Source organism: Hibiscus syriacus, unplaced genomic scaffold, assembly GCF_006381635.1.
Source record: "Hibiscus syriacus cultivar Baekdansim isolate YM2019G1 unplaced genomic scaffold, ASM638163v2 tig00110372_pilon, whole genome shotgun sequence".
Classification (NCBI taxonomy): Eukaryota; Viridiplantae; Streptophyta; class Magnoliopsida; order Malvales; family Malvaceae; genus Hibiscus; species Hibiscus syriacus.
In genome coordinates this window covers 196758-213155 of record NW_024062709.1, presented here as the reverse complement: position 1 = coordinate 213155, position 16398 = coordinate 196758, and the positions used below count along the sequence as shown (strand labels likewise).

The 16398-nt window shown below is 33.8% G+C and overlaps 3 protein-coding genes and 1 pseudogene across 3 annotated transcripts; 1 reads left to right on the top strand and 3 right to left on the bottom strand.

The window, feature by feature from the left end:
• The first annotated feature begins 824 nt into the window (after nucleotides 1-824).
• LOC120121408 (30S ribosomal protein S20, chloroplastic-like) lies at nucleotides 825-2065 on the top strand. The gene is made up of 3 exons (XM_039140759.1): nucleotides 825-1066; nucleotides 1296-1465; nucleotides 1699-2065. The coding sequence occupies exons 1-3, from the start codon at nucleotides 880-882 to the stop codon at nucleotides 1930-1932; spliced, it is 591 nt and encodes a 196-aa protein (XP_038996690.1). The 5' UTR covers nucleotides 825-879; the 3' UTR covers nucleotides 1933-2065.
• Nucleotides 2066-2313: 248 nt separating this feature from the next.
• LOC120121359 lies at nucleotides 2314-4395 on the bottom strand (annotated as a pseudogene).
• Nucleotides 4396-4937: 542 nt separating this feature from the next.
• LOC120121407 (50S ribosomal protein L1-like) lies at nucleotides 4938-8521 on the bottom strand. Its single transcript, XM_039140758.1, has 10 exons — nucleotides 7908-8521; nucleotides 7631-7708; nucleotides 7477-7518; nucleotides 7285-7387; nucleotides 6979-7043; nucleotides 6847-6891; nucleotides 6605-6712; nucleotides 6428-6515; nucleotides 5749-5795; nucleotides 4938-5281 (listed from the first exon to the last, which is right to left on the bottom strand). The coding sequence occupies exons 1-10, from the start codon at nucleotides 8430-8432 to the stop codon at nucleotides 5201-5203; spliced, it is 1182 nt and encodes a 393-aa protein (XP_038996689.1). The 5' UTR covers nucleotides 8433-8521; the 3' UTR covers nucleotides 4938-5200.
• A 6960-nt stretch (nucleotides 8522-15481) lies between these two features.
• Nucleotides 15482-16245, bottom strand: LOC120121409 (squamosa promoter-binding protein 1-like). The gene is made up of 2 exons (XM_039140760.1): nucleotides 15845-16245; nucleotides 15482-15766 (listed from the first exon to the last, which is right to left on the bottom strand). The coding sequence occupies exons 1-2, from the start codon at nucleotides 16144-16146 to the stop codon at nucleotides 15517-15519; spliced, it is 552 nt and encodes a 183-aa protein (XP_038996691.1). The 5' UTR covers nucleotides 16147-16245; the 3' UTR covers nucleotides 15482-15516.
• Nucleotides 16246-16398: the final 153 nt, after the last annotated feature.

The window sequence follows — 16398 nt, the reverse complement described above, 5'->3', positions numbered from 1 at the left end:
ATTTTCTTTAAAAAATTTAAATTCATAAAATTTATATAATTTTTTTTACAAAATTGAAAAGATAAATAGGTTTAATGAAATGGTAAAATTTTATTTTAACCCCTGAACTTTATATAAAATTCTAATTATGGACTTTTTTTTTGTAAATCTAAAATAGTTTAATGATAAATTTTATAATTTAACATTCGTAGAATTTTTATTATTCAACGACAAAAGAATTATATTTTTTGAAAAAAAATTTAAGGGCATTTTAGTCCAAAACGCTGGTAATCTAACAATACCTAAAGGAATGGGTAATCACATTCTCGATAATATACCCCAAAATATCTACTGTTAAAAATAAAATATTATCGAAGAATAAAATTACTGACCAAAAGGGAGAATTTATTCTCTAATAATCCTATATGTCATAAAGGAAACACGCCCTTAAGGTGTTTCTATTAATGCGTTTGAAAAAGTCTGCTGACTAATGTCATGCATTATTACTAAAAATAGTTATCTTGAGGATGGAATTAAGTGGTATATGTAGTCGTTAGGTTGTTAGTTGAGAAAAATAGTTAAAGAAAAATTGATGTAAGTAGTCGTATCATTTATGTTTTAAATAGTATTTAACACTGATAAGGAAAAAATTCTAAATGGATGTTATTTGTTAATCACAGTATATTAATAAAAAAAATAGATTCACATTATTTTTATTAAATTAAAATCTAAAAATTTATTCAAGCTGTATTCAATAGTTTGAGAAGACAACAGGGGTAAAGTGGGAATTAGGAAAAATCCACTCAAGCTTAAGATTTCCCTATCCTATTCCGGGTTATGGAAACTGTAGAAAGCTCAAATTTCAATAGTGTATATAATCAGAAAGCGAAGGAAACAAAAATGGCGAGTGCAGTTAATTGCTACCTGTCTTCTTCTTCCTGCTTCGGTCTTCAATCCAAACTCAAAAGCCTTTCACTTAAAAACAATATCAGCTCTTCTTCTTCTTCATATGGTTTGCGTCAAAACTTAAGTGCTTTTAAGACTCTCAGTTTCACCAATAATCTCTCTCACAATCTCCTCTGCCAAGGTAACTCTTTTCTTTTCCCAGGTTAAATGCCTGGTTGCCTGGAAAATGCTGGGGAAAGTTGAAATTTTTAAGTATATGTTTCTGGGTTTATTTGCATTTCCAATCCCCATTATTGTTCTTTACTTGTTTCCTAGTAGATTTTATTTCGGGACTCGACTGCTTCCTGAAAATGTCTTTTTGCGGAAATTGAGATTATGAGTTTAGAATGTGTGTTAATTTTGTGTTACAGGGACTCTTAGTTTTAGCACAATTACTCGAAAACCAAATCGTTATTCTGTTGTTTGTGAGGCTGCACCGAAGAAGAAGGCCGATTCAGCGGCTAAGAGGGCTCGCCAGGCCGAAAAGAGGCGAATTTACAACAAATCAAAGAAATCTGAGGTCAAGACACGGATGAAGAAGGTAAATACTTTTTACAATTCACTTAGCTGATTGCTTAACAATGGTTATTGTGTACTAGGGTACTTCTTTGTATGCCCTGTTTCATATGAATGAATCCTTTGTACTATTATGCATCACTTGAATACAGCTGAAACAACTTCGGTAAAGTGCTAAGTAAATATGTTCTATTGCCTGTTTGTAGATGATCCGTAATGTACCGCGAAATGCTAATGTGTTGTGTGTTATTGTTCAAGGTTTTGGAGGAACTCGACACGCTGAGGAAGAAACCTGATGCTCAAGCTGAAGAAATCTTCCCAATTGAGAAACTGATTGCAGATGCCTATTCAGCGATCGATAAAGCAGTAAAAGTTGGAACACTGCATAGGAACACCGGAGCACGCAGAAAGTCTCGTCTTGCCAGGAGAAAGAAGGCTGTTGAAATCCACCATGGCTGGTATACCCCAGCTCCAGCTGCAGATGCAGCCTAGAAGAGGAGCCATGTCCAGAAATCTTCTAGTTTCCCTAGGTAGTGAACCTAAACTGCTATTTGTTGCTCCATTGTCGGTTATGTTGTCTAAATGGTCTCTCTTTGAACACATTTTGAGGATCATGTTCTGTTGAGTTTGTAAAATTTGAACACATACTCTTTCCGTTTCAACGAATACTTGCATCAACCAGAAGTATCAGAATCTGAATGGCAGGGCCACTGCAAATCATAAACATGGTAGCTCGTTGTCGACTTTAACAATCCAATATGCTTGGTCAACATAAGAATCACAAAATCCAGAAAAGATTTTATAGCTTAAATATCCAATACCTATAAAGCAATACTTGATTAGTGGTAAATAAATAAAGGCCTGCAGTTGAAAACTAAAGGTTTTCTTCATTTATAGCATATAAGATTGGCACAGCACTAAAACCATGTTACAATTTTAGAGGAAGCATTACCCAGATTTGGTCCTTTTTAACCTTTTGGATCTAAGCCTCGGTGATTTGCTATTTATCCCTCGATCCTTCTTGTGTTTTTCCCCTTCTTGCTCATTCAACTTGTTCTTCATGGCAGTCACCAAAATCTCAGTCCTTGGTTCTGGAACCATTCCTTTAGATGTCATCTCATTAAAACAGCTCAAAGCCTCTTCAACCCTTCCCTTGTCATACAACCAATGAATCATAACTGTGTAAGATAGCCAGTCCGGTCCTAATCCACTTTTCTTGATATCATCCCACGTATGTTTAATTTTTTCTTCATGATCCCATTTCACGTACAATCTCAAGACCAAATTGTATGTATCACAAAATATATTGCAAGCGTTTATCTCCATCCTCTCAAAAATACCAGGAATCTCCTCCGGCTTCTTCGAAAACTTGAGCAAGTAATTGAAAGTTACATTGTCTGGTGAACACCTTCCTTCCCTTCCATCTCATCCAAGATCTCACAAACCTTTTCCATCCTCCCAATCTTGCCTAGGTGCTTGATAAGCGAGTTGTACGTTGCGACATTCACGGCACAACTAAATTTCCTTCATCTCGCTAAACACTTCCAAAGCCTCGGGAATCCTCTTCTTGAAGCATAGTGCATCGATGACACAATTACAGATCACCACATCAGGATTACACCCTTTCTCCCACATTCCCCGAAACAATTTCATCGCCGTGCCGAGCTTCCCCTTCTTCGTCGACGCCTTTATAAATGTTCCATAGGTAAACAAATCTGGTTTATATTTCGACTCAATTATGTCCTTCCAAAACCTTTTAGCCTCGCGTACATTCCCCAACACTCACCATCCGTTGAGAATAATATTCATTGTCTTTAAATCATAACCGAACTCTCCCCTTCTAGATTGATAAAGTTTCTGCAGTTTCTACGTGCTTATACCTACATAAACAAATTAAAAGAACTTGAAATGCAACCAAATCATCTTCGATTCCGAATTCTTTCCTCTTATTGAACACCCCAATCGCATCCTCCAACTTATGTGCAGCTTCATACCTGTTAAGCAAAATCCGAAAAGTCCATTCATCAAGAAGTCCTTCTCTTTCAGACATTTTATCAAACACCTTATTCAACTCTTCGAACCGGTTTTGCTTAACGAAATCCAAGGCCAAACCATCAGTTATTGTGACCACGCATTGATCAAGAGCTAGCTCAATCTCTTCTGTTCTGCTATTTCTATAGTTTTTTAAAACGTTCTGGAATTTCAACGAATACTCGTATGAATTTTGCTGAAAGCCAGTTGTTTCATCAGAATTTGCAAATGAATGGAGAAAAGCAGGCTTCTTTATGGTACCCAGAAATGAAATATGTGAATGCTTGCCTGGTTTTGTGGGTTTGGGGTGCAGTGAAAATGGGATTTCGGGAAACCAAATGAGAATTTCCGATGGATGGCTTTCTGGGAAAATGATTTTGAAATTTGAGATTGGATTATGAGAATTATGCTCGACTAGGGATGGCAAAAAAACCCGAACCCGACGGGGAAAATCGAAAATAGAATTAAACGGGTCGGGTTCGGGATGATAAACGGGGACGGGGACGGGAAAAACCTATTTATTTTAAACGGGGACGGGGACGGGGACGGGTTTGGTAATCCCCGCCCCGATTACCCGCCCCGATACCCGACCCGATAAATATTAAAAATAATTATTTATATATATATATATATATATATAATATTAATAAATTTAATTTAAATAAAAAATATATATTTATATATTTAATTTAAATATATATATATATACCCGGCCCAATACCCGACCCAATACCCGGCCCAATACCCGACCCAATACCCGTCCCAATACCCGTTTAAATAACCGTTTATGCTAAACGGGGATACCCGTTTCCCCGCGGTTTTCCCCAATTACCCGACGGGGATCCCCGTTTAAATCCATGCGGTTTTTTAAACGGGGACGGGGATGGGGGACCAATACCCGACCCGAACCCGGCCCGTTGCCATCCCTATGCTCGACTGTAGTTGTCTTACAAGGAAAGATTCAGAGTACGCTTAGGAACTCAAATATCCTACTCCTCCGGAGTTGTCTACAAATACTAACTTCAGAGTTCGAATTTTACCGATATTATTACCGAGAATATTATTACGTTCAAACAAATTATACTTGTGACACTTAATTATAAGTAAATTTTATTTTAATTATTGATCTTTAAATTTTGTCAATTAAATCATTTAATTATTTAAATTATACCAATAAAATCATGTCGTTAACATTTAACTGAGGTAAAAAATTAAAAAAATTAATACAATTACACATTCAATATTCAGCACTTGTATATTTTATCATTTTAGTCATAATTTTAATATAATTCATCAGATGACAACACATGCCACCACATGATTAGAGATTTTTTTCATAATTTTAATTTAATTCATAGTTTTGTTTAGTTGAGTTAAATTTCAATTATTGAATAGATAAATGAAAACATTTGAGAAAGAGAGATTGACCAGAACTGAATTCATAAGAAAGTGAAAAAATCAGAAAAGAAAAGAAAACTAAGAAGGCACTTGCCTTCGTCTAAACCAGATGGGACCAATCCAATGTTGCTTTAAATATCAGCAGCATATTACACAAGAAATCCAAGAGACAATAGTCTAGCCAGATTATCATATCATGTTGGCAGTAGACAAAAACTTAAAATCCTGAAGAGAAGCTTCAGTGGATGCACTCGAGTTGCCATGGAACCATCCACTCGGACAAATAAAATACACTTACAGTGTAATGTTCTGCCAGTATGGGATAAATGACCTAGGCGTTAAGGTATACTTTGCTGTAGTGATCTGCTGCTCTGGATAATGACTGTATAGAGACTCGAAAACCTGGACCCATCTGCACACAGGAAATGGACTTCTTATAAATCACAAGATAGAATTTAAACTCAAGCATGCCCCGACATCAACGGAAAGTTTGTGACGGTTGACATTGAATTAACATCTGAAATAATGAATATTTCATATGGTGGCAGGCGTACGAAATCGTACAGCACAATCTTCATTCTTCTTCTCCCCTCTCTCTCTCTCTTTGAAGTAAAGCATTTATAATCAACATCCGAAAGAGGTAATATCAGAGCATTCAATCATGCAACTGAAAGTTCCTAGCAATTACTAACTCAGCCAAGTTTCGTAGTGTGCAAATTTTTCTATTTTTCTGTCAAATTCGGCAAGAATCATAATTCACAAGCATATCAGGTAGAGTGCGAGTAGTTTTAATAGTTTATAAGATACCAGATTCTAAAAGAAACAGGCATCAATCATCAGCTGCTATAACAAAAATATAAATAAACACGAAGAACTTACGGTGCTGCATATATGGAAGGAGTTTACATATCCCGCATACTTGGAAGCTGTAAAAAAAACCAAAATTATGTATAAAGAACAAAGAATCAGACAGAAAACAGGGTCCATGCAAGAAAGTTACCGATGCCAAATTATTCTAGAATTTCATCCAATTGGTTGTTTTATGTGGTTTTCACTATGCTTGCTGGTTTACCTTTAGTTTATATTTAGTAACCAAACCGTGCCTTGCATGTTATACTTGGTTCTTTTATCTAGTGAATTGAATTAGAAATAGTTATAATTTGTTCCCAATCAAAGTTATTTAATTAACAAGTTAACCTTCCTCAATGATTATATTTACATTTATATTGGCTTATCTGCATGCATACATCCAAAGGTTATTTTTTTTCTCAATTTGCAAGTTTCTCATATAAATTTTATTTCAACAGCGTTAATATGTAACGAAGGGTAACAACTAACCATTTTCATAGTTTATGGTTTGTGGATAGGAAAATTTAAGATTAAACTTATTTTGTATGTAACTATTTTACAGCTAAAGATAATCCTATCCATAATATCTTCAGTTTTTCCTGTTCATATACTTCGACTCTATATCAGTTACACAATAAAAACTGATTTATCCTTGAAACATATTGTCACACTAAGAACAAATCTGCAAATATAAAATATTATCACTTACTCTTCTTTAATCCTGCAGGCTTCGCTTGCAAAAGAGAATTCATAAATCCACCCACATTATCACGCAAAAACTCCTCTGACAAGCTCACCTATACCACAAGTGTAAAGTTTCACAACCTCACTTTCAGCAACGACATTCTTAATCCACAAGATAATGTTCTTAAGTAAGATATGTAACCTTTCCGATCCCGACATGAACGATAGATGTTTTGTCCATTCTGAATTTTACTTGACCTTGTTTTGCTTCTTTGACTGCTTTGGTCACATCTTTGGTTACAGTTCCTTGCTATACAAGTAGTTGTGAGGGTAGTAACGAGTCAAATAGATTTGTTAAATTGCAGTTAACACATGCAAGTACGATGGGAAGTGTTTCAACTTGGCCATGAATTAACAAAAATAAATATTAGATGATAAACCTACTTTGGGGTTTGGCATCAGACCATGCTGATTCAAAATCTTCGATATCTGCAAGATGTATAAACAAACATCGGTTGAACCAAATGATAATATTAACAGGTGACGCCATGTAAAAGAGCATCTGAAATCAAGAACCTTATACAAGCGTTTCATGAAACTATGCGTTGAGAAACATCGGTCAAAGTCAACCTTGCCAGTGCCTGCCAAGGATACAAGGTCAGGTTCAGAGCGAAACCATAGATTACTTGAGAGTTATGTCAAAGGAAGTATTGACTCCAACATCTGCCTGTTCAAGCTAAAGGAAACATAAAAGAGAATACAAAAGTAAAAACGTAAAGGGCGTAAACTCTAACGAAGGTAATATAACAGTAATTAATTTACACAAGGAACAACAGAATTACGTAGATATAGAAAACAATATTAACAAGAGTGGTTTAATACTTGCAATTTCCTCGATAAGTTCAACACCACCAACAATATCAGCTCCGGCAGCTCTAGCTTCATCAGCATCTGTTCCTTCAGCAAAAACAGCCACCCTAACCTCCTGAAAATTCAAATATAGTATTGTAAGAAAACAATAAGGCAATTTAGCGCAACATATTCCCAGGATCTAGAAGAAAAAGCACTGAATACCTTCTTAGCACCATGAGGAAGTGCCATTGTACCACGAACAATCTGCATTTCGATTGAAAGAGCGTTGAGTATACGAAAATTAATTGTAAGTACTTCAAAATAATGTATGAGATTAATCTTAAAAAGAATAATCCAGACAGGCTAAGATACATACCAGTTCGGATCGCTTTTGGTCGATACCCAACCGCACATGAGCTTCAACGGTCTCGTCAAAATTCGCCTTGGCATTAGCCTGAACAATTACTAGGCATTACGTGCATAAATTAGCAATGACAATAAAACAACTAAACTAATACATAGACTAAGTACCGAATCTTCAATTACAATAAACAGAGTGTTTCTTTTTCACAGAAAATATAATGAAGAACTAACATACTAGTAACGTAGAGGAGATACTAAAATGTTTCAAAAGAAGAAGCATTTACACTGACCTTGACTTCCCTAATGGCATCCATCAAATCAAGAACAGGACGCTTCTCCTTCTTTTTCTCAGGCATAATCAGCAAAGGGAAGGGAACTTTCTCCTCCTCAGCCACCATTCTGAAAGGTTTCCTCCAAACTCGACTTTCCGCCTGAATTCTTCGATTCTCACTCGCCATCTCCTCGCTTTCTGCATTCCTCACTGCCCCGTCTCGTTCAGGGCGATCCTCGGGTAGAGGGGCCACGCGTGCGGGATACGACACGGATGAGATATTGGGTACATCTTTGACATAACGTAGGTCCTCCCGGTTCCACATGGATCGAGGCCCTTCGGGGGAAGCTGGAGTGGATTGAGGGGATTGTGTTTGTTGGTGTTGGGGGTCTTTGGGCTTGGGGTTGTAGGAGACTGGTTGAATGGGTGGGGATTGGGAAGAAGAAGAAGAGAGGGATCTATGAAGAGGGACGAAAGGAGAAGATGAGAAATGGGGGAGGGAAAGACGGCGTGATTGAGAGAGGAGGAGCTTGAAGCCTGCCATTTTTGTTTATTCCAATCCACTGCAATGGATGCTCGTGTGGCCGTCTGTAGTATGCAAAGAAGGGTTGGGGAAGAGAAAGGACAGGAGAGAATAGGGTTTTGGCTTCGGCAGGGGGGTTAGTTGGGCTAAAATATAATATTTTCAAGTCCCTAAACTTGATAGCGTTCACAATTTGATCCTTGATTTGTTTTATTGGTCTCTTTCTGATAGTGATATGATATTAGTATATACAAATTTGATTTTTTTTATTCATTTTGATGATATGATATTTTGAGAATGGCTCAAATAGCATAATATTAAAACCTCATATTATATAAAAATAAAAAAAAATATTTTTATATTAGATTTAAATTAATGTAAACAAAAATATTAATGTTAGAACAAAATTATTCAATTTATGATAAAACAAAGTCATGCCATGAATCAATAATTCAATATATGATCATCGGCTAAAGAGTCCCCCCTCCTAATAATGGCACAATTAGTCGATTACTCTTAATGTTTTGTACCAATGATTATTTTCCTCTCTAATTTTTAGGCTCTATTTGATAAGATATCTAAAAAGCACTTTTAATTTAAAAGATAGTTTTAATTATAAAACTAATATCTAACTGGTCAAAATTGAAAGAAAAAAAATATAGTATAAACGATGGTTTCAAACCATTCGTAAAAGCTATAATTCGAGCATATTCATTCCCATTTTACGTTAGAAGCAAACTTATATTTTCACTCTTACTAATCCATGGGTTTCACTTTAATTACGTATTTATATTTTATTTAAATAATTTAATAAAAACATCCTTAAAAATAATTTATTACTTTTTAATAATTTATTTTAATTATATAAAAATAAACAAAATTAATGATTTATATGTTAAAATATTAATGGTAAGTTATATAAAATATATTTTTATTATAATTATAATTATATCTTTATTTGTATTTTTTATTTTTATTATAGTTTAAATTTTTATAATATATATATATAATAATAATAATTTTTAAAATATGGTATAGTTGAAAATAATATAATTCATATATAAATGTAAATATAATTTAAATATTGTATTTTAAATTTACAACATAATGTCTATAATGGATATTTTATATTTTTAAACTCATTTTTTAACAACAACCTCAACAATAAATTTTAAATTACACTTTCGAGCAACACTTTTAAAAGTTCATTTCCACAAAACTTTTAAAAGTTACTTTTCAAAAGCAATGCCAGACTGGTCTTTAATTATTTTATCTCTTAACGTTTCATTTTTTATCAAAATAATTATTGTTATATGAAAATTATTGATTAATTTATTTTCAACACATGTTGCTTAAGTAGTATTTTCACATGTGTTCAATTACAGGCGTAACATATGTCATGTCATCATTTCGAGTATCATGGTACATGTCACATTATTATTATTGGTGACATAATATATATAACATCATCATTTTGGGTGACATAACACATTATATCATCATTTTAATTGATATGATACATGTCATGTTATCAATTAATCATATGTAAAAACAATATGTCAATAACATGTTGATTGTTACTAAACTAACAATTTTCATCTAACATTATTTGTTTTGACCAAAAATTGAAACGTTGATGGATAAAATGTTGCAAATAAAGAATATGAAACAAAATAACCTTTTTGTACCATCGTTAGAAAGTAATCATGTCATTATCATTTTCATGTATCATATATATTCATATGTATCAAGTCAAGAATTGATAAATATTTAAATGTAAGAGATCAAAATTTTATTTTTAGACAAAATTAATTATAAACAAAATAATAGATCAAAAATTTTAAATAAAAGATATTATATATACTCAATTTTATAAAAAATATATATAAAAATTGAAATTCAAATTAAAAAATAACATGAAAAATATGATATATTTAAACGTTTTCATGAAACTTTTAAAAAGCCAACCCATTGGGGTCAAGAACATGGCTAAACAAGACCCATAACGATTTGGGCTTTGTTATCAATTTTTTTTCCAGGGTTTTTTTGGCCTAATAAGACAAATAGCAATAATATTTTATCCCAATAGAACATGCTGAAGTTTATTTTGTGATTTATGATAATTGCTACAGTATTCTTGGAACTCGTCATGTCGAAGTGATGAGTTTTTTTAGAAAATCTATTTTATTCGCGAATTTCATATTTACTTATTTTTTTTAAACTTGTCATGTCGAGGTGACGGGTTCAATTAAATAATATATTTTGGATATGAATTTTTTTCGAATTTAAAAAAATAATGGAACTTGCCAGCTCGACATGACGAGTTCCTTTAAGTTTTAGTCAGCATGTATTGGCTATGAAAAGAGGACATTTTTTCTACGATGAACTTCTATACCACTGAAAAGTTTCTAAAATGAAATGAAATATTATTGAAAAGTTTCTAAAGTGAAGTTATTGGGCCGTGAAAAGTTTTTGTCAAAGAGATTAAATTGGTTGAAATGAAGTAATATATTACTGAAAATTTGTTGAAATGAAATGATATATCACTTAAAAGTTTTTGTCATTGTGCATTAAATAATCATTGATGATAGCTCATTTTTCTTTTAAATTGGTTAATATTTTGTGAATCTTCACAAAACTTCTACTTTTTACAACTTCATTGAACCACCATAAATTTCTTTTCCTATAATGGCTAACAATTTTTTCACAGTTGTCCATTCCAATGGCCAAATTATACAAATTGATGAAGGTGTTGTGTTTATGTCATAAAGGCCCATAAACATGATGTTCCCTATAGATGTAACTCATCACTAAATGAAGCAAAAAAGTGAAAGAAAACTTGGAGCTTCTATTTCATGTTTGAGTTATCGACACATAATTTAAGAGACTCCACTCACATATGGAGCAAAACTTCTTGAGGATGATGACGATGTTACTATGATGGTTGGATTACATCAATCTTCAAAAATCAAATAAATCGAGATATACACTGAAATGACAAATGTTGTAAATCTTCATACATCAAAAACTACACTTGTCACTGAAGAAGCATGACCATCAACAGATTGATGAGTTTAGCGAGGATGATGAAACTTTAGTTCCAATGATGATAGACTATTTATGATTGTTTTATTTTGTTAACATTTTGTTGCTAATTACTCCATGTTATCTATTTGACATTGCTAAATTGGGCCATTATTGTTCAATTTTGTGCATGACTATATTTTCCAGAAAACAATGTTTAAAGGGCGAATTCTGTAGATTTTTTATTTTTCTGGAATCAAGGCTGGACGCATGGGAATGACTTTAGGCATGATGATGTCGACATGGCAGAATATGTAGTCTAGTTAGCTACAACTTCTAGAAAACGATCCAGTTAACAGAATCAAAGAGGAAGGCTGGTCGGACGAAAGCTCTTTAAGAATCAAGAATGAACAATTTTAATTGGATTAAATGTTCGGGGACTTTTATTTTAATTAGGAATTATCTCTCTATTATTTAGGATTCTAGTTTGCTATTATTTAGTATTTACGTATTTGAATACTTTAGAATTATCTTTAAGAATTTTAATTCCTTTAGGTATTTTATTTTCTTTAGGTGTTCTAATACCTTTAGTTAATTTATTTTCTTTAGGTTTTCTCAAGTTATAAATATCCATCATGGTGAAGCTTTACATATGTATTGTTTTCTTGGCATTAGTTAGCTTTGGGATTTTTAAAAAGATTATTTTTCTTCTTCTTCTTTATTTTCTTTCTTTCTTTCTTTTATATGCCAAGTATAATTTCTATCATGCTTATCTTAACTTCCATTTAGGCGACAGCTGAGCAACGACTCAATCCGTTTTGTGAGAATTGAAAAAGCGTTTCACATCTTCAAATTTCTTTATTGATTCTCGGCAATCCATGATTTGCAATCGACCTTTCCTTAAAGTATCTTCACATTTTCAATCCAAGAGTGCATATTGGTTTGATTGACGTTGTGATCTATCGTTGGGGAGGAAAATCGACTTGTAGCAAATTCAAATCCCTAAGAACAAACTTAACAACAGTTTGCTAAGGGAAATCAAGATCGAATTCGATTCTCATCGAGACACCATAATCTGAGCACTTGATTTTCTAATACTAAAACACAACATTGGCGTTAACATCGATATACGATGTCAACCAAACAAGGGCTAATTCCAAGGATTGACTTTGAAAAATTAGTACATCAGAGAGAAGAGTAAGTTACAGATGTTGGACCTTGTAGACTTTAACCGGCAAGTATATGAAGTAAAATCTATTTCAGTGATCGAGACAAATTGAGGCAAAGCAAAGCTGGAGACTATCTCTCATCATAATTATTTTCAATCTTTTATTATTCTTGCATTCTTTATTTGTTTATTTATTTAATTTACTTTGTTAAATTCCCTTCTTTATTTTTCTCAAAGATTTTTTGGTTAAAGATAAATTCAAATCAACATTGGAAATTTCTAAATCTATGTGGATCGACCCTTTCTTTTACCCGCTCCTCATCTGAAGATAAGTTTGAATCTGAATTGTCAAAGTCAGAGTAATCATACGAAAATAGACTATTTAATAAAAAATAATTTTTTATATCACAAGTCATATTCAAAGCAAGTCATAACATATATAAGTTAAAAACCATAAAATCAAGTGAAACAAAATGATTCAAATTAACTACAACATAATATTTAAGGTAAAACATATTAAATAATAAATATAATTATATAACTATAATTAAAAAATAAATTTGGGGTTAAAAAAATCATAACAAAATTATATAACTATAATTATATAACTATTCTTTCACTTCAATCAAGCTCGAATTTTAGGCTTCAATCGAGCTTCTAATTTTTTTTGAGTTCAAGCATTTTTGAGTTCAAGTTTCAATATTATATTTCGAGTTTGAGTTGAACTTGATAATATTTAGCTTGTGAGTTTGAGTTGAGTTGAGCTTACTTTTAAAGTTTTCAAGTTCGAGTCGAGCTCAGCAATACTCGAGTTCGACTTGGCTCGTTTAACAAACGATGTTGTTTGGTTTAATTTTTTTTTAAAAAAAACAAAAATCCCGGTTTTTTCCGTTTTTTTCCAGTTTTCAGTCGATCTGGTTCGAACGGTTCAGCGGTTCTGGCCGGTTCACTAACAGCGGTTCAACCGGTTTAGATTGAACAGGACTAAGCAACGGTTCCCGGTTGAACCGGTTGAACTGGCCGGTCCGGCCCGGTTTTCAAAACAGAGCATTAAATTTAACATGGTTCAAGTGGTAAGCAGTTTAATATCGCTTAAGTTATATCTCAACCATCAAAGTCAGTTGTGTGACCTGAGTCGGTTTATATTAATCAAGACTAAATCTAGGAATTAGAGGACAACCAAAAAAAGAATATATTATAATAATAAATAAAATTATTTATTATTTTCATATAAAACAATACTAATTAGACAAAGAAAATAACAATTTCAAACGCATATTAATGTCTAATGTAGTCGCCCATGAATCTTTAGTAACATAGATTTTTGTAATTTTTTATATAAACTTCAAATTTAATTATAATTTTAGTTAGAGAGGAGAGGAAAGAGAGTTTTAAGAGAGAAAGATGAATATACTTATTAGATTTAAAACTTATAATTTAATAAAATATTGGGAATAAATATCAAATTAAATTTAACACAAACAACCAAATGTATTTTTTTAATTTTTACGATGTTAATGATATTAAAATCAATTTATATTTATTTTACAGTTTTCTCTATCTCAAACAAATGATATTCATCAACACAAACTCTATAAATATATATAGATTAACCATGAATTATGCAACACTCTCAAGTTTCCCGGAAGGTTCGACGGCATGGCATTCTGTAGAAGGCAGCAAAAATAGGCTAAAAAATCTAAAGCAAGGCATTGATGTTATTTTCTTGACGATCGCCTTGTTCCTTAACTTCACCATTTCTCCTCCTGGAAACCTCACGTTTCAGACAAGGCACCGCAGTGACATAGTAGTGCCATGTATGGGAATAACAATCCTCATATAACGTACCACTTACAAGCTTGCTTGCTTTGTTATTATAATATCCTCCCACTGTGCTATGGTACAACACCAATCGCCTCTCCCCCACTGTCGCTCCAGCTACTGCTCCTGCTGTTCGTATTGTTGCTTCTCGCCGACATCGATGAGCGCTTGCCTTCGATGCTGCTCGTTCGGCTCGTTGTAGGAGAAGGTTGTAATGGAAAGGCGTATGGCAAGAGTCGGCCAATGAAGAAAAGATGATCGGCCGGTGAGGTTTTATATGGATCTAGAGATGGTGAATCCGGGCGGGTGAAACACCCGAATTCGAAATCCAAATGTGGGTCATTTGGGGTGCTAGGGAAGGAGAACCGCTCACCGGAGCTTGACCTTTTCCTGCCACTCTCCATTGGGCTGTATCGGTTTTTTCAAAGATATTTGCATAGTTGATTTACCTTTTGATTATATAAGCATTACTTTAGATTATTTATAGAAACTTTATGTGTTATTTTTATAAGTGATTGTATGAATAAATCAAATTGAATTTCTTAATTATGATTTTTTTAATGTTTTAAAAGCGAAGTGTCATTAAAAATGCAAAACAAAAGGAATATATATATATATATATATATATTAATTTCATCCAACTCTTTGGATGAATCCTAGAATTGTAGACAAAGAAGTCCTTGAGAAATTTCCTTTTTGTCGCCCATCTGGGTTTCTTCGGATGAACTTTTGGGTCCATTTGAGTTCATAATGTCTTTTGGTCTTATCTTGGAACAAAAGTATCAAACTGAGTTCATTAAATGAATGCATATTACATTATAAATTTTTTAAATTATTCGGATTCGAGTGATAACGAGATTTAATTTCATATTCGACCTTATGAGTATACAATATCATTACACAGCTAGACAAGATGGCAAGAACACAAACATGTTGGAACTTCGATGATAGAGTTAGATTTCGAAGCTTCACATTGTTATTTATAGTCTAGTAAAAGTAACTAGTACATAGTGCAGGACATGAACCATCGGATGACAGAAGAGAGGGGGCATATTATTTTTGTTTTTGGTCCTTAATTGATTAAGCTCCCTTTTATTTGATCTGGGAACGCTTAAGAGATGAACTTCCATGGAATCCCATTGGAACTCTGCCTCTTTGATCATCACCATAGTAATGTGACTCTTTCGTCTGAGCACTCATCATCATCCCGCTACGACCACTCGAACCTTCCGCTGCCGATGACGACGACTCACCCGAGCTCTTCCGGCGCCTTTCGTTATGTCCGGCCAATCGCCTCCGACAGCTCCGCTTCGATTCATCAAACTCTGGCAGCTCATGGAACCTGTGAAAAGTGCATATGTGTTATAGGTAACAAAGGGGTTAGTCTTGATGGACTTGTTGATCAAGTAATTAGGTTAACCTGCTGCATTGCTGACAAAAGCGTTGCCTGACACCACCAACGATCACAAATGGCGCCTTGGCATGAATCTCACACACTTTATGTCGCCGGTGGTAGCGCTTGGCATCGGATAAATCGAGTCCGCATTTCTCGACTTGACAAGAAGGCGGCGACACCCCACCCCCGCCTGCGGATCCTCTCCTTCCATACGATTTCTTCTTCTTTTCATCTTCCGGAAAACCATGATCACCACCACCGAGACCCTCTTCCTCTTCATCTTGGGCGTCATTGTCGGCCTCCTCGGGTAAGAAATCCTTATTCATGTTTTTTTTTTGCTTTGGAAGCACTCCTTTCCTCTGAAAAACCTGCAGTGTGATTGCAGTGGAGGAGGGGGAGATATAAATAATGGAGGGCCTGTGTTGAAATGCTGATGAGTGCAAAGTTCTTTGAGGAAAAAGGGTAAAAAAAAAAAAGGATGTTAGGACCACTAATGGAACAACATGTCTTCTTGCTTTTCTTGTTTGCTTGTGCGTCAGTTTAGTGAATGATTGGGAGTTCAAAACAGAACCTGTTGG